Source organism: Coregonus lavaretus, assembly GCF_964263955.1.
Source record: "Coregonus lavaretus genome assembly, chromosome: 6".
NCBI lineage: Eukaryota > Metazoa > Chordata > Actinopteri > Salmoniformes > Salmonidae > Coregonus > Coregonus lavaretus.
In genome coordinates, this window is record NC_139993.1 from 1,211,070 (window position 1) to 1,237,999 (window position 26,930).

General features: G+C 42.0%; 1 protein-coding gene across 1 annotated transcript in view; it reads right to left on the bottom strand.

Annotated features, from left to right (window-relative positions):
• Nucleotides 1–7,537: 7,537 nt before the first annotated feature.
• The window catches only part of sorcs1 (sortilin-related VPS10 domain containing receptor 1), a gene marked incomplete at both ends in the record, with an annotated part of 165,105 nt that continues 145,712 nt past the window's right edge, over nt 7,538–26,930 (bottom strand). Inside the window, 13 exons of the mRNA XM_084163198.1 lie at nt 7,538–7,602; nt 7,964–8,133; nt 9,157–9,262; nt 9,878–9,977; nt 12,542–12,676; nt 15,577–15,689; nt 15,993–16,116; nt 16,669–16,802; nt 20,084–20,270; nt 20,533–20,704; nt 21,522–21,635; nt 23,004–23,137; nt 25,269–25,386. Coding sequence (XP_084019324.1) covers nt 7,538–7,602; nt 7,964–8,133; nt 9,157–9,262; nt 9,878–9,977; nt 12,542–12,676; nt 15,577–15,689; nt 15,993–16,116; nt 16,669–16,802; nt 20,084–20,270; nt 20,533–20,704; nt 21,522–21,635; nt 23,004–23,137; nt 25,269–25,386 — 1,672 coding nt within the window. The remainder of the gene's footprint in view (nt 7,603–7,963; nt 8,134–9,156; nt 9,263–9,877; nt 9,978–12,541; nt 12,677–15,576; nt 15,690–15,992; nt 16,117–16,668; nt 16,803–20,083; nt 20,271–20,532; nt 20,705–21,521; nt 21,636–23,003; nt 23,138–25,268; nt 25,387–26,930) is intronic.

A 26,930-nucleotide genomic window follows, 5' to 3' on the forward strand; every position in this document is an offset into this window, starting at 1 on the left:
AACTAAAGAGTCCAACCTCATTGAACTCAGTTTTAACTACCTGGCTGTAAGCTCCCCTTCCAAGGAGTGAACATTAAGGTGTAAGACCATTATACTCCCGGGTACTGTATGTTAATGATCTTGGGAAGGCGGTGAGGAGTGTGTGTGTGTGTGTGAGTGTGTGTGTGTTTGAGTGTGGATGAGTGTGTACGTGCACGACCATGTGTGTGGGAGGGTGTGCACATATGCATCCGTGTGTGCCTGTTTACGTACAGTAGGCCTACTGTGTGTGTGTGTGTGTGTGTGTGTGTGTGTGTTTGTGTGTGAGTGTGTGTGTGTGTGTGTGTGTGCGTGTGTGTGTGTGTGCGTGTGTGTGTGCATACTGTATATTAATGTGATTTCTCATTTGAGAATAGGACCATCATTATTTCACAGTGGTGTTTACATAAATATGGAATAATGTTCAAGCACCTATGTCACAAAAAGAACCATCAAGCGCAGTGACTCACATATTGTACACAAACACAGTCACTGTTATGTAAATCCGTCACAATTTATAAACTTGCTGTGTACTGCTATCCCTGACTGGCTGTGTGTGTGTGTGTGTGTGTGTGTGTGTGTGTGTGTGTGTGTGTGTGTGTGTGTGTGTGTGTGTGTGTGTGTTTGTGTGTGTGTGTGTGTGTGTGTGTGTGTGTCTGTTGTATTGTCAAATCCTTTTCCAACCTACTGTAGGGACATCATCGTCAAATCACATTAATTGTAAGCTCAATGGATGAACACACCCTCTGCAGTCAAAACAAAAGGGCTATTGTAGCGGTCTGGTATTCTTTCAAAATACTGCATACACAGAAAGCCCCTTGAAATAATTAAAGGAGTAATCAGCAGAATGTAAAATGAATACTTTGAGTGTGCTTATGCTGCACTTCTCTACCAAAGGGCTGCGATACATTTAGTGGCCTTGTTTGTGTGTGTGTTTGTTTGCAATGCATGTGTTTGTGTGTATATACAGTACCAGTCAAAGGTTTGGACACACCTACTCATTCCAGGGTTTTTCTTTATCTTTACTATTTTCTACATTGTAGAATAATAGTGAAGACATCAAATCTATGAAATAACACATATGGAATCATGTAGTAACCAAAAAAGTGTTAAACAAATCAAATATATGTTATATTTTAGATTCTTCAAAGCAGCCACCTTTTGCCTTGATGACAGCTTTGCACACTCTTGGCATTCTCTCAACCAGCTTCATGAGGAATGCTTTTCCAAGTGTCTTGAAGGAGTTCCCACATATGCTGAGCACTTGTTGGCTGCTTTTCCTTCACTCTGCGGTCCAACTCATCCCAAACCATCTCATCTCAATATTCCATATGTGTTTTTTCATAGTTTTGATGTCTTCACTATTATTCTACAATGTAGAAAATAGTAAAAATAAAGAAAAACCCTTGAATGAGTAGGTGTTCTAAAACTTTTGACTGGTACTGTATGTGTGCATGCTTCTGTCTGCACACTTCTTACCAGTCCCTCTCCATTCTGCTGCTTTAGAAGGTTACCAGCAAAGGCAGTTCTCCCTCTAACTCTCTGCTCTGAAGCCTCTCTGCAGACCTGTCCCCCCAGGGAGCCCTCTTTAATGAAATAAAGCATTTCCAATGGCAATTAATATTCAAATCGCTGAGGAGAGGACCAAAGTGACTTTCTCTCACCAGTGTCCTCACTCGTCCACCCTCCTCCTCCCTCCCTCCCTCCCTCCCTCCCTCCCTACTTCCTTCCTCCCTCGAGGGACAGCCAGCTCCCTCTCTAAAGTGCACGATACAGGCTCCATCATGTGGAGTTAATAGAGAGAGGATGGTTGGTTTGTTACTGCTACACTGCACCCTGGCATCCCTGTATTAGAGGTCCCCTTTTTAACCTCCATGGTTCACTGTTTGATGTGCTTCTATAGTTCCTGGGTGTGTTTACTAGACTTTCAGGTGTTGGCTCAACGTGAAAAGAAGACATGTCCTACTTTTGCTTTTTATCAGACGCATCTTTGGGTGTAAATGTAGTTACAGGATGAATAAGCCTTCTGAGAAGTCTACTGATGTGGAACGACCACTACCAGGAATACATGTTGTCTGTAAAGCTATTAACCTTTTACTGTAGTGGGCTAAATCAGGGTCACACAGAGTGTTTCTTGGTAGTTTTAAACTAATCTACTTTGAAACAAAAGTATACACATGGTTATGGGCTTAAAACAAAGAAGACACCTGTACCATGTCAGCAGCATACCACCCTGCATCCCACTGCTGGCTTGCCTCTGAAGCTATGCAGGGTTGGTCCTGAATTGAGACCAGATGCTGCTGGAAGTGGTGTTGGAGGCCCAGTAGGAGGCACTCTTTCCTCCAGTCTAAAACTAAACAAATATCGCAATGCCCCAGGGCAGTGATTGGGGACATTTCCCTGTCTAGGGTGCTGTCTTTTGGATGGGACGTTAAATGGGTGTCCTGACTCTCTGTGGTCACTAAAGATCCCATGGCACTGTGTCCTGGCTAAATTCTCAATCTGACCATCATGGCCACCTAATCATTCCCAGCTTCCAATTGGCTCATTCATCCCCTGTAACTATTCCCCAGGTCGTTGCTGTAAATGAGAATGTGTTCTCAGTCAACTTACCTGGTAAAATAAGGGTTAAAAAACAAATATAGAGTTGAAATGTATTCCATTTTGAGTTTGCATCCCAATATTACATTTTATATAAATCACAGAAGACTGAAATATAACAAAACTGTTTGACTTAGAAACAACAGATTTTGGCAGGTTTTATGAAATTATGAAAAATATGAATAACATTCCACCCATGGGACCACTAGGTAATTTGACTGCAGGGAAGGGCTACTTGGTTTTCTCGAGTTGCCTGCAGAGGAATATAACTCATGGACTCATAACTATGCAATTCCTTGTCTTTGATTGACGTAAAGGCTAAGAAGGGGCTTTAACCACCCAGGGCGCTGTCCCACCAGACACACACACTCTCCTGTCCTCCTCCTGTCCTTCCCTCTAAGCTTCCTCTCTCTTCAAGCAATTAGGTCTTCTTTTTTCAGTACTAGACTCCCTGTCTTCAAGTCTGGGCTTTAACTCAACATAAGCTATTGAAGGTGACATTATCAGGGCTGGCCTTAACTCTGTAAGGGCTGATATAGGATCAGGATTGCAGTCATTGCTAAAACCGATGTATTACTGATCATCGATAATGTAGATATCATGTCATTGGTTGAATAACCATTGAAGTCAAAGCACACTAGAAATGCAATCACTTGATTTACTTAACTGTGTTTGATGCCATTCTCTCTCTCATAGAGTCAGGTGGTTTAACAGGAGGCTAGAGAAGTGTTCCCCTCAGAGGCAGAGTTGGCTACCCCTGTGTCTCATTGGCTTCCTTTTCTCTCTCTCTCTCGCTCTCTCTCTCTCTCGCTCTCTCTCTCGCTAAGGCTAATTCGTCTAATATTGGCATTGCAATCATCGCATGTTTTACAGTGTTAAACGCCTTTCCCTCTCTCTCTCTCTGTCTGTGTCTGTGTGTCTCCTTCAGTCTAATAATACCAGCCCTATATAGGCAGCAGGGCTACACGGTGCTGTGTTGTGTGCTCTGGCTGCTGGGTCTCTAGGGGCACTGCAGTCTGTTACCTTGATATGTAAGCAGCAGCAGTAGGGAGCGCTGGGATGGCCACCTGTTGGCATTGATCTTTGGTTAATCTCCCCTCCGTCTCCCAGGGCACCGGCCCTGGTCTGACTTTGAACGATTAAAGAGTCCCTCAAGTCAGTCTGATGCAGCATCACCATGCATCACTAATGGCCCCGGACGTTACTTTTCTAGTCTCCGTCTCTCTTTCCATTGTTCTGTCTTTCTCTTTCTTTCTCTATTCCTCCCTTCATATCTCTATCTCTCTCCCTATCCCCCTCTCTCTTCTCCATCTGTCTCTTCTATCGCTCGATCATCTCCTTTCTGCCTCTTTCTCTCTCCCTTTTCTTGTTTCTCTCTCTTTCTGTCACTCTCTCCAGCTCTCTCTCTCTCTCTCTCTCTCTCTCTCTCTCTCTCTCTCTCTCTCTCTCTCTCTCTCTCTCTCATGAACCCTTTGTTAGGGACACAGGGTTCTGTATTACTGTCAGAATTATCACCATCATCACCACTCTTGCGTTATGTTGCCTCAGATACCCTCACAGGACAGGAGGCGTGATGAGGATTTTATAGTGAAGCCATTGTTGTGAACAAATAGGCAAAATTTGATATTGAGTGCTCTATGCATGGTAAGGTTTGTGCTATTACTTAAAGTTGACATATTATCACATATAGCATTACTGGAATCACTTATGAGATGCTAAGTCACATCTGCTACACATATGTCAATGTATTCATCTCTCAAAGTATGCATATGAGAAAATACATTTGTCATTGTATTTACCAAGTATGCATGTATAGGTCAATGTACCATTTGTCAATGTATTTGTCATGTATGCCTGGATAAGAAAATACCAACACCTGTTTGATTCAATTTTCTTTATAGGTTGAATATAACTTCCGCAAATACATAGTATTTTTTTTACAAATATTGTAAGAAAATGAAAACACTGTTAACATCAACTTTCTTTCCATTTAATAAATATGATTGTAAATGCATAAAACAATTACACACAGCACAGTTAAGGTCAAAACGAAAAACATTGTACACCTAAACTTTTGTATTTTTATATAAAAGCTTTACAGTAATAAAACTCTGTCTACAAAAATAATCTCACTAACTCTATGGGGGGAAGAGAGCGAAGTCATAGCTTAGGGATGACCAAAATCCAGTCCTCGTGAGGCGTGAGTGTCTGCTGGTTTCCTTTTAATGCCTTCACACACCTGGATACTGTCCTAAAATGGATACCATACTGCTGGTTTCACTGGTAGAAATCAGACCTTGTTTCAGATGTGAAACAAGGTTTTACGGTGTCCATATTAGGACTGCTTTAGAAACAAGACATTCAGGCTGTTCAGAACTGGACATGCCATCTCTTGCTCTAACTAGTCTGTCGTTCGTATACAGCCCAGCCCACACCTTGGGTTCCTGTCCTGTGACATCACAGTATGTTATAACATCCTGTCTTGTGACATCACAATGTCTTAACATCCCGGGCCAGAGTTTCCCTATGACTCGCCTGCGGAGCTTCAAGGAAGTTCCACCTGTCCGCCTCCATTTGTGAACCTGAAGGATTCAAAGGCAGAAGGTGCTTAACTTGAGCCAGTGTGGGCCGGTTGAATCCTTCTCAGCTGAATATTGCCTAAGGGGTGGTTCTGAGAGCTCCGCCAATGTTCTATAGGTAAAAATACTTATATGGAGCACGCAAAGCTTGTTATTCGAAGACTTATGTTAAAGAGACCATTCACTCAGAAAAGTCTCTTAAATCCTTTAATGTGATGATAATCAGGAGTAAATTTAGAGTCATATTGCTAGAGTTTCCTGCTGTTCTGCTGGAGTTATATATTCTGTAGTTCAACCAGTCATTTGTGAAAACAATAGCCAAAAGCTGCTACAATGTCATCGTTTTTCATATACATAAAATAATAGCAACTTTATTCTTTATTCTTTCTGAGTGGAAATAGCCTATGTTCTTGTCAATTTGTAAGTAAAATATACAAAAAAAGAAACAGAAGATGAAATCAGGTTTGTTATTTAAAAAAGTACTAGCATGCAGCCTCAAATATACATATTTAAACTGGAGGAAGGGCTGTTTTTTTATACTGAAATATCTAAGATGCTTTCTTATGAAACACTATGGGAAGATAGCAATGTAACAATATGAGTTAGTAAATTACATCTGAATTCATATAATACAGTACATTGGTGTATCCAGTCCATATCCATCTGAAAAGGCCTCTCTTTTCTAAGGTCATAGACACGAACATTGTCCTGTTTCTTTCTCGATTTACATTCTAGGTTGTGTGTTGGTGGGTGGGTGTTCGTGTGTGCATGTGTGTGTATACAAGATGTATGCTATATAGTCACTTGGAATATTTTAGCATCACTGTTCATCTACAGTAGAATAATGGTTATATGAAGCTTCCAGAACTATCAACATTTCCCCTCCATAACTCTCTACAGAACGACAAGGACAATAAGAAGTGCCTTCCGAAATTCCATTACCATCAATCAGACAATCACGTCTGTCAGATTCCACATGTGAAACACTTCGGGGTTCGACTGCGTCTAACCCTGCTTCTCAAAACAAGTTAACCATCCATGTACCCCATCTTCCCATACTGTCTGCGCTCCACTTCCTTTGGTTCTTGAAAGTGGGTAAAATAAGCTATGGAGATGGAGAATACGGGGCCGAGACTAGGGGACATTAGCCTAAATGTGTCACCAACCTTAACCAGCCTTGAGCTTGACTGGCTGCATTAACTAAATTCCAAACTAGACTTCCAGTTCTGTTCTGTTCTCCCCATTTCAATGCCCTGGTGTGTCTTGTCCTAAAAAGCAGTCCACTCTTTTTTCGCTCTGAACGCTCCACTTGATATTTCATCTTAAAGCAGCTGTATTTAATTTTAACTTTTGCAACCTCCAAATTGGGACCTCAGATAATTTCGGAAAAAAAGCTTACTTTGAGAAAACGTTGACTGATTTTGGTGCCCCTCAAAGAACTGTCTTTTGCCCATTTCTCTTCTATGAAATCAGGTATAATTAATGCATGGTGTCAGAGGGAACTGAAAAGTTATTGAATCTACATTGGCTTCTCTTGAAGTCCCTATCATGGTAGCACGCTAGCACCATGGTTCTCAGGCAAGCTATTACATTGGGAAAAAACAAAATGTCATACAACTAGTGTTTCTTGTTAAATATAGCTCGTAGTGTAGAGATTAACAGCAAAGTTAAATAAAATCACCAAATCAAGAGAGACAACCAAACCCTGTATCTGTCTTTGACTTATTACATTGTAAGCAAAAACTAAACATTTCAGTACAAAAGTGTATTGTGCCATAATCAGCTTTCCATGAGACAGCGAACGGAAACAAAATGGTTGTCTTAATAATTGATATAGTTTTTCTGTTTAGTTTGTAATTTGTTATTAAAATACACAAATATCAAACAGACATTCATAATTTACAAAATAAATGTGACTTTAAATTAAATTATATACTTTAAAGTATATTCTTATGAATAAATAGCGTGCCACCGCTGTTAGCGACACACAGTAGCACAAAAGGATGTAAGACACTTACAGGAAGCTAACCAAAAGAGTGTGGTTTTTTATGTATGTTTTTCTTTAGTTCATGCTGGCTTTCCATTTCTAGTTACATACTTGACTTTGTATAAATACATTTAATCAAAAATTATTTTTTATTGGATAGACATATATTATGTATAAAATAAAAACCTGTATACAGTTTCTTCTGGTTTTCACAGAGCACAGTAAATGTCAGCAAAGTCAGTAAAGTCCAACATGCACAGGTATAAAGCTCAAAACCATTGTGTCTGCTCAAATGGTTAAAAAAGTCCATGACACAAAATGGAGTTGCTGTTTTCGGAGTTGTCCAGAGTTTTTAAATGTTGATGTATGTGGGGAGTTCATTTGAGAATTTGACATGTGCGTGAGGTTTGATGCATCCTTTAAAGGAGAAAATTATGGGAGACAGAGACATGAGGAAAGATGTCAGAAGACATTCCAGTCAGTATGAGTTAAGTCACATTTCTCCACAATGAATGAGCCTCTTGCTGAAACCTTGAGTGGAATGGGGCTATCAATTTATTAATCAAAACCTTAGTGGAAGTCTCTGTGAATGACACAAAAGCTTAGGTTCACGACAACCGATATAGTATGTGAAAGTGATGGAACAAAATGAAATTATATGATAAGAAATTGCAGTAAAAGTTAAATGAAATTAGTAGTACTAGACTTAGAAACTAAATTAAAAAATATATATATAAAGGAAAAATAAAAATGTAATAAAAGTGGCGTAGTCACTCACCGATGGGCCGTGTGTTCAACTCGGTGTCCATAAGCTCCGGAGAAGTCACCAGCTCCCTCGGAGTGTTCGGGGACACCAGGGTGCTTTCCGTCAGACTTACTGGACTTGGTATCATTTCTTGTTCTTTTTCGTTCTGCATCTGTGCATAGACGTTGAGGCCTGGGATCTTCCTTGAGGAAAGATTTACAATGAGACGGGGGATAAAGAAATTCGCCAGGCTAATAAAATGGGAGAGGGATGTTGCATTGCCTGCCTCGGGGACCAAATAATTCTGATACTCCTCTTTACAACCCAATAATGTGTAGCCGCTCCCAGGAGATATACCCAGTTGACTTAATTGTTTTGTTTTGTTGGCTTCCGGCCTTATATATAATTTTGTATATATTTGTATGCAAAAAAAGATTATACTGTATGTCTTTGGAAGTCAGAGGGTCTGGGCAGAGGAGATGTAGTCGTTGTGTGTGTATCTGTAAGTTGTTCGTATGTGTATGTTTGTATTTGCTGTTAAAAAAAAAAAGGGGAAAAAAATATTATTAAAAAAGGAAGGCAATTACACATTCTACTGTATGAACACATTTCTTTTCTAAGACGTATGCGTTGTTTCGCTCGCTCTCTCTCTTCTCTTTCTTTCTATAGATCTTGTCTCATTGACCCCTCCTGCCCTTTTCACACAGAATTGTACCTTGGTGGATGGAAATAATTTAACATTTCAGAAAGGTCAACTAGCAAAGCTCAAAGGGCTAAATATTGATAATGCCTGAAGGCTGACTGGCATTTCATTTGCGTACAGAGAGAATACCTCGACAAAAGGATTCTAAGAACGTTGAGAGAAATGCCATTTCTCCCTTGAAACTGAAGGTGTACGCTATGTTTTCACACAGACGTTTGATAGACAGTATTTTTGTTAAATGCCAAATGTCTAGACACTCAGTAACTCCCATTTGGTTAGTAACTTTCCACCAATGTTCTTTCTGATGTATAACCATAATTATACTGTAGCTCATAGCTCACAATTTGTGTCAGAAGAGGGATTAGACCCTAGTCGAACAGTGAGATCATAGCTCACTCAAAATGTTTCGTCAACACTCATGAACTCTCCCACTTGGTTAGTAACATTCTCCCAATGTCCTGGCAACTTACAACCAGATATGGGTTATAAAGATCATCTCTACAGCATATAATGAGCACTATACCTTTTGAATTTGTAGATGACAAATATCGCCAAACCCAGAACCACAACCGACAGCAGCATCAGCATGGCCGAGCCGCTGTGGTTCTCACTCGTGTCCACTAGGGGCGCTGTAGAGGTGGGAGACAAGAGTCACACAGTACAGTATACATTGAATTCCAAACAGTTTCTATAGAGAACAAGTAAATCATGCGTTTAAGAAGTCAACATGAAAAGTGACACCTACTAATTAATAAAATACAAAATATAACAAAATAATTAATAAAAAAATATAAAATTGCATTGTGATTAAGTTTTTGATACGGTAAGTATTTATTGACTTCTCTTACTCTTTATCTTATAAGCCCCTAGGACAGTAGCAGCATCCCCAAAAGGAAGAGGCACACACACTTGTAACGATGCTCACTCTCTGAATGTCTCTGTGTAGCTACATGATGGGAGCCAATCAGACAACAGGGTTGGGGGGTGTTAGTTAGTGCTGATCTAGGATCAGGTCCTTCCTTTCCATATAATCTTATTTGTTATGATCTAAAAGGCAAAACTGATCCTAGATCAGCAGTCCTATTCTGAGACACTTATTGAATACAGGCCCTGGCTCTCTATTTCTATCTAGAACTATCTCTATCTATCTACATACTCATTAAAAATACCCTGTTATCCTCAATACACCTAGCAAACACAACCAAAATGTAGGTATTTGTTTTCGAAGAGATGCAGACACTTACCTGCTGACAAATGTGCAGCATATACTGTGACCTGGACCCCAGGCCGAAGGGTGAACTGGACCAGGTTTTGGTTGAGGGCGCTAAGCAAGATTTCAGAGAGCTAGAGAGGGAGAGACAAACACGACAAAAAACATTAATTTAAAAAAGTATATGCGCATCGATTGACATAATTAAAGTATTAAGATTTCTAAATCAACTTATTGGAACTTTTTATAGCAGAGATCTATGAGAGTACATTTACATTTAGCTTCTTATCCAGAGCAACTTACAGGAGCAATTAGGGTCAAGTGCCTTGCTCAAGGGCACATCAACAGATGTTTCACCTAGTCGGCTCGGGGATTTGAACCAGCAACCTTTCGGTTACTGTCCCAACGCTTTTAACCGCTAGTCTATAGATCAACACTAAATCAAATCCAACTGTATCTAAACTGCATAAAACATCTCAAAACACTTCACCGTATAAGAGAGAGAATAAAGACATCTGGCAGTATCATTAAATAGTATAACTAATATAACCACTCTAGTCACATTATTGGTTCGTCTCAGAATGAGTTTCTTCTCATGCATACCATGCTGAGGCAGATCTTTCCACCACATACTTACTGATACCCACAACCAATGGCTGATACTACACACCCCACGGCTCACTGAAACCTTAGTTAATTCACTGCACCCTCCCTCCACCCAGAAACCCAGTTTACATTTACATTTACATTTTAGTCATTTAGCAGACGCTCTTATCCAGAGCGACTTACAGTTAGCGCATACATTATTTTATCGAACCCACAACCCTGGCGTTGCAAACGCCATGCTCTACCAACTGAGCTACACCCCCAGTTAAAGTGAAATATCTATGGATGAATCCGTGCAGGTTCTCACCAATTTAATACATAATGTAGAGCCTATTTGATGAAAAACCTTGCTTTTACTCCGGTTTTTAGAGCGACAAGTAACCTTTTGCACCGAGAACGTGCAGTTTGGACATAAATCAGATGTATCACCCTGACCTAGAGGCTACAGCTGGAATACAGTGTTACATTTCATGATGCTTCCAATCTAGTCCGGGCATAATCCCCTGAACTATACTGTCCATATGATATCAATCACACAAATGATGATTTGTACCATTTTAAATCTCAACTGTAACACATTATATCAGATATGTCGTTTAACAAAGTTGTATCCTTTTTACTTTGCATTCGGGCCAAAGACTAAAACAGAGAATATGTATGCACTTCATGCATAGAAAGACCCTGGCTAAACAAATTCCCTTTTCCCTGCGGAATCCATTTTATTTCTTTGCTAGGCTTCATTAATTTTATCTGCCTCATTTACCAAATGAATTGTGATATGAGTAGTTTCTCCCAGTCCTTCACATTCCTTCCCGCTTTTATATTTCTTACCAAGTTTAAAATTAGACTATAGCTATGAATAATTACTTTTTCGGGGTCACTAAATCTATTATACATTCCAATAAGCACACCCGTACATTAGACTTTCAAGATGCAAACCTTGAATAAAGATGTATTGGCGGGGCTTGAGTGAGAAGGGTCTTGCCATACCCAGGCAATAAGGCAGATTTGAGGAGGGGAAAATACAATTAATTTCTTCCTGGTTCTATTCTATTCAGATATTTTTTATGATCATCCATTATCTCTTATATGGGCCTTGGAGCTAATTCAGTACATCTTGATACCTGCAGGTGATTCAGAAGCCAGTATCAGCAGAGACACTATCTTTGTCTGGGTTTATTCCTGTGAAAGACTGCAACTCCGCCCCCTCACATAGAGATGACTCGGGGTAATCTACAGTAAAGCCGTCCCCAGTGAGGACTTTTGAAAGCTTGTCACACTTATTGATGAGGCTAGTTGATATTCTGTGTGTGTGTGTGTGTGTGTGTGTGTGTGTGTGTGTGTGTGTGTGTGTGTGTGTGTGTGTGTGTGTGTGTGTGTGTGTGTGTGTGTGTGTGTGTGCGCGCGCACGTGCGAGTGGGGGCGCGTGTGTGTGCGCGCACGCATGTGTAAGCCTCTGTGGACAATATTGACATCTACTGGAGAAACGATGAACTCAGCCTTGAAAATATAAGTACGTTGCAATTATGTTTTCAGACCGTAGCAGTGTAGACTAACACAGCTATGTATTAGTGAAGAATGTTAGAAAAATGAATATTTCTAAGCCTACTCATGTTTAGTTCAGTGGAGACCTCTAAATTATGCCAAATGGAATGACAAGAAAATCAACAGATGGCGAACATGTTGGTGCAAGAAAACTAGTGCTTAGCTGTCAAACCCAAACATCCAACAAGCAGAGTAATATCCTCCTAAAATATAGCTCCAAATGTCATTCAGTGATAATTCAGAGTAAGTACAGTATATGCCAAAATAACTCATAAAAAGTATGCTCCTACTCCCACTCAAACATCTGGCATTAATAAATATAGGAACTTAATGCATTCAATTTTATGGTTTACTTTTATGGAAATAATGGAAACTTAGTTGTCAGATACCCATTTTGGTAATAATTAACTGACAGGTATAATGCTTTTTTAACCTGTTATAAGCATGAATAAGCCTTTATATCATGCATTGTGAATAAGGCTAAGGCCAATAATATGTTGTCTATGTTTCAACTGACACAACATGCCTGTTATTTAATCAATCATACCTGGTCTAAATGAGCTGAGTTCTTCTCTGGCTTGCCCTCCGTTAACTCTTTGTCTGGCAGGATGAAAAACTCTGCTGCCGTGGGCAACCCAGGTAGGACGGTGACAAGGAGCCGTTCCGGGCTCATCCCCGTGGCCTAGAGGAAGATGAGGAGGAGGGAGAGGAAGAAGAGAGAGATGAGAAGGGAGAGGGGTAGGATGAGGAAGAGGAGTTGGGAGAGGAAGGGGAATAGGAAAAGGAGGGAGGGGAAGAAGAGGAGGAGGAGGGAGATGGAGAGGGAGAGGAGGAAGATGAAGAGGAAAGGGAAGAATAACAGAAAGAATTCCCCATCAACCATTAGGACTAGACTAGATCGCTTTTCATGTCATTAAGCACATCATCAAAGAGGAAAGCAGTGGCATTGAAAAATAGGAATTGTCTGGATGGTTGTAATTAGTGTGACTGCGATACATTGCTGAAATACTTACTGTGATACATTATTACAAACATCAATGAGACTTAGATCTGAAATTATCATACTACTCAGGTCCGGAGCTGTTTGAATCAAATATTTCCGTTCTCAAATATACTGAATAGTATGAGCAATTCAATACATTTTGTGGATACTACAATGTCTACCCAACATGTCATGTGTGGATTTGAAGTACACTATATATATAAAAGTATGTGGACACCCCTTAAAATTAGTGGATTAGGCTATTTCAGCCACACCCGTTGCAGACAGGTATATAAAATTGAGCATACAGCCGTGCAATCTTCATAAACAAACATTGGCAGTAGAATGGCCTTACTGAAGAGCTCAGTGACTTTCAACGTGGCAACGTCATAGGATCCCACCTTTCCAACAAGTCAGTTCGTCAAATTTATGCCCTGCTAAAGCTGCCCTGGTCAACTGTAAGTGCTGTTATTGTTAAGTGGAAACTTCTAGGAGCAACAACGGATCAGTCACGAAGTGGTAGGCCACACAAGCTCACAGAATATGACCGGTGTGTGCTGAAGCACGTAGCGCGTATAAATCATCTGTCCTCGGCTACAACAGTCACTACCGAGTTCCAAACTGCCTCTGGAAGCAACGTCAGCACAAGAACTGTTCGTCAGGAGCTTCATGAAATGGGTTTCCATGGCCGAGCAGCATCAGCTGGAGGGGTGTAAAGCTCGCTGCCATTGGACTCTGGAGCAGTGGAAAAGTGTTCTCTGGAGTGATGAATCACACTTCACCATCTGGCAGTCCAACGGACGACTCTGGGTTTGGCGGATGCCAGGAGAACGCTTCGTGCCCCAATACATAGTGCCAACTGTAAAGTTTGGTGGAGGAGGAATAATGGTCTGGGGCTGTTTTTCATGGTTCGGGCTAGGCCCCTTAGCTCCAGTGAAGGGAAATCTTAATGCTACAGCATACAATGACATTCTAGATGATTCTGTGCTTCCAACTTTGTGGCAACAGTTTGGGGAACGCCCTTTCCTGTTTCAGCATGACAATGCCCCCGTGCACAAAGCGAGGTCCATATAGAAATGGTTTGTCGAGATCGGTGTGGAAGAACTTGACTGGCCTGCACAGAGCCCTGACCTCAACCCCATCAAACACCTTTGGGATGAATTGGAACGCTGACTGCGAGCCAGGCCTAATCGCCCAAACTCAGTGCCTGACCTCACTAATGCTCTTGTGGCTGAATGGAAGCAAGTCCCTGCAGCAATGTTCCAACATCTAGTGGAAAGCCTTCCCAGAAGAGTGGAGGCTGTTATAGCAGCAAAGGGGGGACCAACTCCATATTAATGCCCATGATTTTGGAATATGACGTTTGGCGAGAAGGTGTCCACATACTTTTGTTAATGTAGTGTATGTCCCTCACACTGACGGTTGAGTACATTCGGAGCTACAGTCCAGCTGGGTCTAACTTCACTAAACCATGACAATCAGACGTTCAGTGAGATTTATTTGTACATGTATGGCCTCCACAAATACGACCCTGAACTCACAGGCGACCAGCAATTCCAGAGTTCAATGTGACAGGGAAGGCAGTGCAACAGCAATTTAGAATGTACTTTAAGTAATTTTCCCTTGTCATTTAACATCATAAACCGTAGATTCATCTCAGTCGCAACCTGAGGTCACAGAGGATGTATTGTAAAGAGGGCCACAGACTAAATACACTGAACCAAAATATAAACGTGTTGGTCTCATGTTTCATGAGCTGAAATAAAAAATCCCAGACATTTTCCATATGCACAAAAATCTTATTTCTCTCAACTTTTGTGCACAAATGTGTTTACGTCCCTGTTAGTGCTCCTTTGCTACAATAATCCATTGACCTGACAGGTGTGGCATATCAAGAAGCTGATTAAACAGCATGATCATTACACAGGTGCACCTTGTGCTGGGGACAATAAGAGACCACTTTAAAATGTGCAGTTTTGTCACACAACACAATGCCACAGATGTCTCAAGTTCTGAGGGAGCGTGCAATTGGCATGCTGACTGCAGGAATGTCCACCAGAGCTGTTGCAAGAGAATTGAATCTTAATTTCTCTACCATAATCTGCTTCCAACATCGTTTTACAGAATTTGGCAGTAAGTCCAACTGGCCTCACAACCATAGACCAAGTGTAACCACGCCAGCACAGGACCTCCACATCTGACTTCTTTACATGCGGGATCGTTTGAGGTGTGTGTGTGTGGGGGGGAAATAAAGCCATTTTGTGGGGAAAAACTCATTGTGATTGGCTGGTCCTGGCTCCCCAGTGGGTTGGCCTGGCTCCCAAGTGGGTGGGCCTATTCCCTCCCAGCCCCACCCATGGCTGTGCCCCTGCCCAGTCATGTGAAATCCATAGATTAGGGCCTAATTAATTAATTTGAATTGACTGATTTCCTTATATGAACTGTAACTCAGTAAAATCGTTGAAATGGTTGCATGTTGCATTTATATTTCTGCTCAGTATATACTGTGTGTCTGTGTGTGTCTGTGTGTGTGTGTGTATGTGTGTGTGTGTGTGTCTGTGTGTGTCTGTAATATACAGTTAGATACGAGGACCACTCACCTGAACCATGGTGTTCTTGATGACTCTGCTGACGTCCAGTCTCCATTCGGCCACGTCGGGGTTGTGGTCATCCAGGTTAGATGAGAAGGCTAGTAGATGTGACCTGAAATATTCTACACAGAGAAAAAACTAACAATCAGTGACAAGTGTATGATGATCAGCTGATGACGATGCTTTTCTATTTCTGTCCTATTGCATTGTCTCAAATAACAAATGTGTCAAATTAATGAGTAGTAAACAATTACTTTGAGTCATACTTACTAGCCAACCTCCAGTGCACTAAAATCTACAAAGTCAACTCCTCTAAGTAAACTTCTAGAAACAAACCTCTGGCAGTATACATGGCTGTTTACAACACAAAACAAAACCAAAAAAACAGCGTAGTCATCGTCACCACCACCGTGCTCACTGCTCACCGTGGACAGCGATGGTTTTCCGGTCCTGCAGGATGGCGTTCCCAGCGGACACCTGCACGGTGACAGTGTTGATGCCTTCCCGGGAGAACGTGCACGCCACGCTCCCTTCCAGGGTGATTATCGGCTGCAAAGAGAAAGAGAGGGGAGAGAGAGTAAGAGAGAGAGAGAGAGAGAGAGAGAGAGAGGGGAAGAGCGAGAGAGCAAGGGGGTTCCCATGGGAGGCCCTTATCAACCTTGTTAACATCTCACACAGACACTATTTACACTACAGAGGTGTCAGCCGGGAGGCAGGCAGGCAGCCACACACATAAACACAACCCACATCACCCCCCAAGGAACCATGATCGCAGCTGTGCTGCATAGAACTGTCCGCGGAGAGTTCCATGTGACACGAACAGGTTCTCTGTAGTTACTCGCATCTCCATTTGTTCTTGAAATGGCTCAGATATGCTAATTCTGGAACATTTTCTCATGCACTAGCATAGCTAGCAGCTGCATTAGTAGCTAAACTCGTTGCCCAACCAAACAAAACAAATTCTGAATTAAGTCAGACAAATACTGCTCTAATTTGTAAATCTAGCACAAATCTTTCTTCACGTCTCTTTATCTTACAGTGTGAAGGATGAGCATACAATAAAACTACAAGTCCCAGCAGTATTGAAGTATCTTATCTTACCTCACTGTTATTTCCGAACCACCAGATGTAGGTGACTGTTCCCACTTGGCTAGGCCACAGCACAGCGGTGAGGTTGACTTCCTTACTCTTCACTGCCACAAAGGGAGTGGAGAGATGGATATACTCCAGCTGACCTACTCAAAGTCACAAAAATACATGACAGTGAACCCACTGAGACTGACTCCACAAAGTCTTGAGGCCTCTTATAAAATGAAGGGGCGATAAAAAGTGAGTTGTGTTCAGTAACACAATTACATCACAGTCAACCGACTGACTCCACAAAGTTTTGGGGCCTCTTCTGAAATGGATGAAGTTGCATTCAAAATGATCTGCCCTATAAATGCATCACAGTGAACTGACTAAATACACAAAGTAAGTTTGTAGCCCCTTATGATATGAAGGCACAAAAAATGTAGTTGCATTCATAATATTTGTATACAAATATATACACTGCTCAAAAAAATAAAGGGAACACTAAAATAACACATCCTAGATCTGAATGAATGAAATAATCTTATTAAATATTTTTTTCTTTACATAGTTGAATGTGCTGACAACAAAATCACACAAAAATTATCAATGGAAATCAAATGTATCAACCCATGGAGGTCTGGATTTGGAGTCACCCTCAAAATTAAAGTGGAAAACCACACTACAGGCTGATCCAACTTTGATGTAATGTCCTTAAAACAAGTCAAAATGAGGCTCAGTAGTGTGTGTGGCCTCCACGTGCCTGTATGACCTCCCTACAACGCCTGGGCATGCTCCTGATGAGGTGGCGGATGGTCTCCTGAGGGATCTCCTCCCAGACCTGGACTAAAGCATCCGCCAACTCCTGGACAGTCTGTGGTGCAACGTGGCGTTGGTGGATGGAGCGAGACATGATGTCCCAGATGTGCTCAATTGGATTCAGGTCTGGGGAACGGGCGGGCCAGTCCATAGCATCAATGCCTTCCTCTTGCAGGAACTGCTGACACACTCCAGCCACATGAGGTCTAGCATTGTCTTGCATTAGGAGGAACCCAGGGCCAACCGCACCAGCATATGGTCTCACAAGGGGTCTGAGGATCTCATCTCGGTTCCTAATGGCAGTCAGGCTACCTCTGGCGAGCACATGGAGGGCTGTGCGGCCCCCCAAAGAAATGCCACCCCACACCATGACTGACCCACCGCCAAACCGGTCATGCTGGAGGATGTTGCAGGCAGCAGAACGTTCTCCACGGCGTCTCCAGACTCTGTCACGTCTGTCACGTGCTCAGTGTGAACCTGCTTTCATCTGTGAAGAGCAAAGGGCGCCAGTGGCGAATTTGCCAATCTTGGTGTTCTTTGGAAAATGCCAAACGTCCTGCACAGTGTTGGGCTGTAAGCACAACCCCCACCTGTGGACGTCGGGCCCTCATACCACCCTCATGGAGTCTGTTTCTGACCGTTTGAGCAGACACATGCACATTTGTGGCCTGCTGGAGGTCATTTTGCAGGGCTCTGGCAGTGCTACTCCTGCTCCTCCTTGCACAAAATGCGGAGGTAGCAGTCCTGCTGCTGGGTTGTTGCCCTCCTACGGCCTCCTCCACGTCTCCTGATGTACTGGCCTGTCTCCTGGTAGCGCCTCCATGCTCTGGACACTACGCTGACAGACACAGCAAGCCTTCTTGCCACAGCTCGCATTGATGTGCCATCCTGGATGAGCTGCACTACCTGAGCCACTTGTGTGGGTTGTAGACTCCGTCTCATGCTACCACTAGAGTGAAAGCACCGCCAGCATTCAAAAGTGACCAAAACATCAGCCAGGAAGCATAGGAACTGAGAAGTGGTCTGTGGTCACCACCTGCAAAACCAGTCCTTTATTGGGGGTGTCTTGCTAATTGCCTATAATTTCTACCTGTTGTCTATTCCATTTGCACAACAGCATGTGAAATTTATTGTCAATCAGTGTTGCTTCCTAAGTGGACAGTTTGATTTTACAGAAGTGTGATTGACTTGGAGTTACATTGTGTTGTTTAAGTGTTCCCTTAATTTTTTTGAGCAATGTATTACAGTGAACCGATTGACTCCTTAAAGTTTTGGGGGCTCTAATTAAATTAAGGTAAGCAGAAAACTTCAGAGTATCCGTCTCTGGGCCCCTTATGAATTGAAGGCACATAACAACAAAAAAAGTGAGCTGCATTCAGAGGATCTGGTCCGTTCTGGGACGCTGTGGTCACCATCTGTGTGTTATTTTTCATCCCTGGCACTCCTGAGTCCTGGCTGGTCCCATTTGTAACGGCTGGCACATCAAGATGGACAGATTGCAAGGTCCCACAGCTCCCTGATCAATAAGTCAACTACGTTACATCTGTCACTCACGAAACCACCGGGGGTGGTCAGCCCCGTCATCACAGAGGAGACGGGAATGACTTGCATGTTAGAGTTAGAGTGGAGGTACCCTGAAGAGCTATTATATAGAGAAAATGACTTCGGCTTGACTATAATTGTAATGGGATATAGGCTACCTTCATCTCCACTGATCTCGGACCATGACATATTACACAAGCAGATAAGAAATGTAATGTTCTATGCCAGTTTCCCAACCCTGGTCCTCGAGTACCCCCAACAGAAAACATTTGTATTGTAACCCTGGACAAGCACACCTGATTCAATTAGTCAACTAATCATCAAGCCCTCAATGAGTTGAATGAGGTGTGTTTGTCCAGGGCTACAATGTAAATGTGTACTGTTGGGGGTACTCCAGGGTTGGGAAACACTTTTCTATGCAAGTAAAACAAAAACAACACTTGCTGTAAATGTTTGCAAAGGAACAATTTTGTGTGTTAGAATTGTATGTCTTCTATCTCAAGGCCATCAGACTGTTAAATAGCCTTCACTAGCCGGCTACCACCCGGTTACTCAAACCTGCACCTTAGAGGCTGCTGCCCTATATACATAGACATGGAATCACTGGCCACTTTAATAATGGAACACTAGTCACTTTAATAATGGAACACTAGTCACTTTAATAATGTTTACATACTGCTTTACTCATCTCATATGTCTATACTGTATTCTATTCTACTGTATTTTAGTCAATGCCACTCCGACATTGCTCGTCCTAATATTTATATATTTCTTAATTCCATTCTTTTACTTTTAGATTTGTGTATTGTTGTGAATTGTTAGATACTACTGCAATGTTGGAGCTAGGAACACAAGCATTTCGCTACACCCGCAATAACATCTGCTAAATATGTGTATGTGATCAATAACATTTCATTTGATTTGATTGTATAACTACCTCACTCATATGTCTGTAGATTACGGGCTACACTGAAGTAAGGTAAGTTAAGGTATTTAACTACACTCACATGTTAAAGGTTGAAGACCAAACATGAAGCATGGAGGTTGAGGACCATGATTTGGTCACAGTGAGAGACAGACTCACATGTGACATGGAGGTAGAGCACCACGCTCTCCGACCCCAGGCTGTTCTCTCCTGTAGCGGTCACACGGAAGATCCCCACAGCCTTGTAGATGTGCTTGATCCCATCCTCTATGGAGCTCACGTTGGAGTAGGTCAGAGCGTGACCGTCCCCGAAGTCCACCATGATGCTCGTCCTGGCTCCGTCTCCCTATACAGGAAGTAACAGTCATCAAGGATAGAAAAAAATACGGTATTCTTACACTAGCTACTGTAAGTATGTTTGAAATAATGTTATTTGGTAACACTTTATATGAAGATGTAATGGCATAGTAATAGAATAGAGAGTATTTTGTTGTTATTACAGAAGTGGAGAGTTGACATACATTTTACCATACTGAGTTAAAGTCAGTGCCCGGTCTGAATGAACAGGGAGCCAGTTACTGTATTTCTCCTAAGGAAACACCGCTCACCTCTTCAAGAAACACCAGGAAGGTGACATTGGTGCCCAGCGTAGCTGTCAGCTTTCCTTCACTGGTGACGAGGTGCAGGCCTTTGGGGGCCTGGGTAGGACAGTGCTGCCTCCTGGCCATGTACTCTGCTATCACTCCCGCTGTGCAGTTATTGGACACAACCTTCCTGTAGCTGAATGTACATAGGTCACAACTGCGGTTAGAAGCTTTGCTGATGGATACATGAGCATAGAAAATAACGACCTTTACTTAAGCAGCTTGGCTACTGAGAACATACTCTCTTACAATAATGTCCTGTCATTTGAAATATCCTTATTCCAAGTCTACCTTTGCAGTCAGTTTTAATTAAATAATGAATGAGTGTACATACAGATGTAGGAACTTAATTTGAGCCAGAAAATAATCCTGCAGCAACAGGAAATGTGAATTATCATGTGGATTTTAATTAACCTTTTACTACAGTAGGCTAAATCAGGGTCACACAGAGTCATTATTGGTAGTCTTAAACAAATCTACTTTGAAACAAGAGTATACTCACACACATCTCACACACATGGTTATGTGCTTTAAAAAAAGGAAGGCACCTGTACCATGTCAGATATAGAGTTTAAATGTATTCCATTTTGAGTTTGCATCCCAAAATTACTCTTCATATACATCACAGAAGACTGAAATATACCAAAAATGTTCGACATAGAAACACCAGATTTTTGTTGTTTTTATGAAAAATATTAATAACATTCACCCATGGGACCGAAAACTGAGCTTTTGGTCATTGACTGCAGGAAAAGGCTAATGGACATTTTTGTAAGGCTTGATACATTTTTTGTAAGGGAAAATAACAAACTTCAGAAGCCTTTTTAAACCTCAAATACTCTACAAGTGTTACATTTCCTGCATTGCAGGAAAGTTATTCTGCAACAGGCTGATCAAATTAAGATCCAACATCTGTAAGAGGCTACTGAGAGTGCTGGGGATAATCTGCTTACCCAGTGCTGTTGATGAAAGTAGTCCCTGTGGTACAGCTTCTAGACATGGACGATGGGAGGAACCAAAAGGCGGGGGTGCACTTGCCGTCACTCCGCCTCTCGTAGCCATAGTCACTGTAATGTTTGGATCATACCAAAATAAACAGTCGAGTGAAACGCTACAAAGTAAACTTTTATAAGTGATTCAATTACTGACTCATACTGGTGACCCTGGAGTCAAAATAATTGAAGTATTTCAATGGTAATAAAATGTATAATATTGCCTTTTTAGTTTTTCAAACCCAGCCAATGTTGTTTATGCTACAATTATTGCATTAATACAGTTGAGTGAAATTCTACAAAGTTTGTTTTGATACATTTGATGAATGTGATATAGAGGAATTGTCTTTGAGGGTTTGGGGTGGGACTCTGCACTGGGGCCTGAAAACACATCTCAAACAAACTGATTTGACAAAAAAATGCCTTTTTTTGTTTTCTAAAAACACAGCTCTGTGTTGTTTGTCCTACAATTAAAAGGCAACGTTGCCAGCACGCGCGTCCCCAAAATGATAGGAACAAATTGGCCCAATTAGGCCGACATGCACACAGATGCAGAAATGTTGTGATTGTTAATGAACACTATTAAGCCCGACGATTAATTGTCTCTTACTAAAACGCATTCCAAGTTTACGCCTCACTCAAGGGGCCCACGGATTTGGGAATTGACAAAAGCAACATTAATAATACTGATAGATCATTCAAAGAAATGGATTGTGAAGTTTGTAGCAAATATGCTTTGGAAATGTGTCGTTGATGAACAGAGAGTCACTGGCAAAAGCTGAAAGCCACAAAAGCAGTGACAGAGTTGGTTTCTTAAACGTATGACGACATTGTAGGGGAGAGCAATGGCAGACATTCAAGGAGAAAGACACACACACATTCACACGCACCCCCACACACTTCCCTATCCCACTCCCTATCAGCATGCAAACTTGGATCCTGGCAACCCTCCTCTCTCTCTGTACTTTTTCCTTCATTCTTCAACACACACACAGCTTGGAGTGGTGCAGTTGACTGCATTCCATTTAGCCGGGGCAGCCTCCAAGAGAATCCAGCAGCTAAGTCTCCTCTGCAATTCTAATCTGGAGTGAGCTTCACCATGACGGTGATCTCTTATCTTTTCAAACTTCACTTCCAGACCTCTTTTTTTCATCCTCCACTCCATATGCCAGTGGTATATTGATAGGGCGGCTTAGGCAGTAGTTGTAATGCTTAATGTGTTTTTATGTTCGAGTAGTGTGTTGGAGTCTCTCCTCAAGTACCCTCAGCCAGTTCCAGTTATTTGATCTATTTCAGCACTATTCCATTCAAGTAAACCATTAACTTGTGTAATGTTTACTATGTTTATTGTGTGCCAGTTTACTTACATTGTATTTACACTGTACCTACTTATGCATCATTTAGGGGTACTTAATGTGAACGGGGACCCATCTGTCTACTCACCACTCAAAGTCGGACTCTGTGCAGTCGCAGGGCGCCGAGGTCATCGTCACCGAGTACGTCTTACCCATAACGCACCTGGCTACGGGCTTCAACTTCCTGTAGATTCTTTTCACTCCCATGATGCACGGCTCGCCCTGTGGATATATTTTACGAATTGAAACAAAAAAAACTGAGAAAAAGGATTGTTTTTGTTATATTTCACCCCATCGTCATCAATAATTTACCGCAGTGCGGTGAACCATATCTGTATCATACTGTGTGTGAAAAGGCATGCCGTTGCTTTTTCCTTTACATGGGATTATTTTGCATCGATGCCCACTGAGGACCATGTTGTGTGGTGTGCTAGCGATAAGCGATGTTAAACTTAAAACACTTCTCTCTCATGTATCCTACACACAAGCTGTTGCAGCTCGCTTGAGTTGGTGGTTCTGCCATTCTCTCTCTCATAGAGTCAGGTGGTTTAACAGGAGGCTAGAGGAGAAGTGTTCCAGAGTATCTCTCTCTCTCTCTCTCTCTCTCTCTCTCTCTCTCTCTCTCTCTCTCTCTCTCTCTCTCTCTCTCTCTCTCTCTCTCTCTCTCTCTCTCTCTCTCTCTCTCTCTCTCTCTCTTTCTCTCTCTCTCTCTCTCTCTACACACTGAATGTGGGGTTTTTACTTTGCTTGACTACAGTAATCCAGGGAAACTTTCTTAGTCGGTCCAATAGGTGTCAGTAGTGAGATGCTTCCAATCTTAAATCTCAATTTATCAGCAGTAAGAGCTCTATATATCCCTGGTGTTCAACGTGATAACACAAATGGCCTGATTGGGTCCAAATGGTCTTAAAGCCACAATCTGCCATTTCAACACCTTACCCTGCCACTTTGTCTGGCAAGCTGAGGGTAAATATGACAGATATGACAGACTGTTGCTTTAAAAACACACACCACAGCCTTTCCTTTGGACCAGTTCCCAATCTATTCTTGCTGCCCAATGTTTACCTCTATAATTGAATTGGACTGTTGTCCACTTCCATGGCTATATGTTTTGATCATTAGGGCCAACCAATCATATGGGTGTTTGAGTCAATTATGGTAGCTTGGTCAGAATAAAGAAGCACTCTCCGTCTCATCCTTATGTTTGACTCTGGGTCTGTCTAGGCTCTACTTATGAAACACTGCATACATTTGAGCCTGAGCGAATGCTCTACCTCAAATGTATGCAGTGTTTTTTAAGGAGAATTGTAGAGACACATATACATCAGCAAGAATTAGAGGCAGTATGCCTAAGTGCTTTTGGGCCTAAGGGAGAGGAACGTCCGGCACCTGTCCAGCGCACACTCCACAGCTCAACACAAAGCAGAGCGTGGATGTAGGGGAGTGATCAAGCAGTACACTGCATGCCAAAACAGTATTTCATTTGATCAAGGGTCTCAGTCTATCTAGACCTCTCTATCAAGTAAATTATAAGAGATGGGGGTTTGTGGGAATGGTCCCAAAGCACACGTTGTAGTAGTAGGGGTGGCATGTAGCCTAGCGGTTAAGAGCGTTGAGGCAGTAACCGAAAGGTCACTGGTTCGAAGCCCCGAGACGACTAGGTGAACAATCTGCCGATGTGCCCTTGAGCAAGGCACTTAACCTGGATAAGAGAGTTTGACAAAAATTAAAATGTAGCAGTTTAAAGATGCATTATGCAGAATTCACTCCACCGTTTCCTGGTTGCTAAATTTCTAATAGCTGGCCTAATTTTAGTTTATGTGACAAGTATAGTGTAGAGAATCAGTGTACCATCTAAACCCATATGAAATATATTTTGCATAACCAAAAATATTGTATTTTCAGCTGGTGTACAAAATCGTAAGTAAGACGCAAAAACAAAACTTATGAATGGGAAGCATAGAAATAGCGCACATAGAACATGCTTTCAATGAGAATTACAGATCTATAACTCACATTTCTATATGAATTTGGTCAGGTCGCCCAAAAAGTTACATATTGCAGCTTTAACTTAATAACATTTTCCTAACGTTAGACACCTTTTGAAGAAGTCTGAGTGAGTTACAAGTTCTATCCCCATCTTAAAAGTTTGGGTGACACTTCAAAATAGAGGTAAGTGCAAGATATAAAGTGCTCACAACTTCTTGCAATGGAAGTGCTTTGGTCATAAAGCACTGAGAGTGGGGTTGCTAGTATGCTACATGTTGGGAGCTGTCCAAAGCTGTAATGACAAGGCTGAGGTAGGCCTCTGAAGCCAGTTCTTCTGCAGACAGAGTTATGTAGGTGCCATTACCCGGTTGTGTAGGTGCCATGTCTGGTAATCCCCCTCTGTACATCTCCGGTTGAAGATGGACCTGAAGTCAATCTTCACCAGCTGCCACTCCGACCGGTGACTGACGTGGCCAAAGATCCTGCAAACAGCAAAGAACCGTACAGCTGCAGCAGAAACGGTACACTGGTATCTGGTTGTCAGATAGCAAAGCCACAGCAGCTGTGAACACTGATAGGTACACTACACTGAAACACAGAAGTCTGGTTATAATTATTAGGGTGACAGAAGGTGGCAGAGAGAAAAACACTAGACAAACTAAGGCATGTCAGGTACAGCACCCATATTAGGAAGTCCCTCAGTTGTCAGACCGAGGAGTAAAGATATTTTCTTTCTTTGACTTGGATGAACATGACAGTTATTACTAAAAGCTTTAGAGAAATGGCATTTGGTGTCACGGTTTCGGCCGAGGCTGCTCCTCCTCCTTGTTCGGGCAGGCTTCGGCGGTCGTCGTCCCCGGAGTACTAGCTGCCACCGTTGTATGTTTCGATGTTTGTTTGGTTTTGTCTGATTGGTTACACCTGTTTCTTTTTTGTGCTTATTATGTGTCCTATAAGTTCTCGTCGTTTGAGTCTTGTGTTGTGTGTAATTGTTTCTCCAGTCAGCAAGGGCTATTAGTATTTTCTCTCCAGTTATTGTTTTGAGAGAGTGTCCGCACTGTGTGCGCATTTGTTTTATATTTTGTGCTTTACGCAGTGTGCGTAAAGTTCGCTTGCCTCCGGCTTGGATTTTAGCCGTGTGTTTTGTTTACGTGTCTTTACTAAAGACTGTTGGACGAAACCTCTGTTGTCCTGCGCTTGATTCCACACCACATCCACGCTCGCACCTGACATTTGGCAACTAATGGAATGTATACTATGGAATCTAAATTAATCACTTTACAATCACTTTCCCTCAGATTCAACACAAACTTCAACAGACATTTAAGGTTATGACACCACATCAAATGAACATTCACACGTCTCAGATAAAATTACTTCTCCGAGAAAATTGGGTGGGAGTGTTTCTGGAATTTACCTCCTATCTCTGCTAATCATACAACAAATTTATCACAATCAATCCATCAATTAACGGACTGAGGCGCTGGTCCATAACTGTCACTAACTGTAAAATCATTATTCATTGATAAGAAAATGGTCTGAAATGAACTAATGATAAATAATGAGGTGTCCATACACAGAGATGCAGAGAAAACGAGTACAACATTGATTTATTTCTGTGAAAAGCTGTAGTAGGCTGTCAACAATCTCCTAACAGTATCATATCCCATAGTCCTGTCTGTCTCAGCTGGTTCATAGTAGTGTATAGCACTCTGGGCCTACAGGGAGAAAGTCATTTCTCCTATCTTTTCCTTCCATCTTCCTCTCTCACTGTCTCTCTGTAAGTCCCCCCCCCCCTCTCTTTCCCTTCATCTGTCTCAGTCTCTCCCCTCAACTCTCTCTCTCCCTACTTCTGTCCTTCCCTCTCCCAGTCTCAGCAGCTGTGGCCTACCCTTCGGTTGCGGTGCTGACTACAAAGTCAACTGTCTGTCCGTCACTCAGTTATGGTGATGACAGGTGTTATAAAACACGGATGTAAGGGCTATGGGAAACCTTATGCCGCAGCCCTCAAGGTTTTACACCAAAA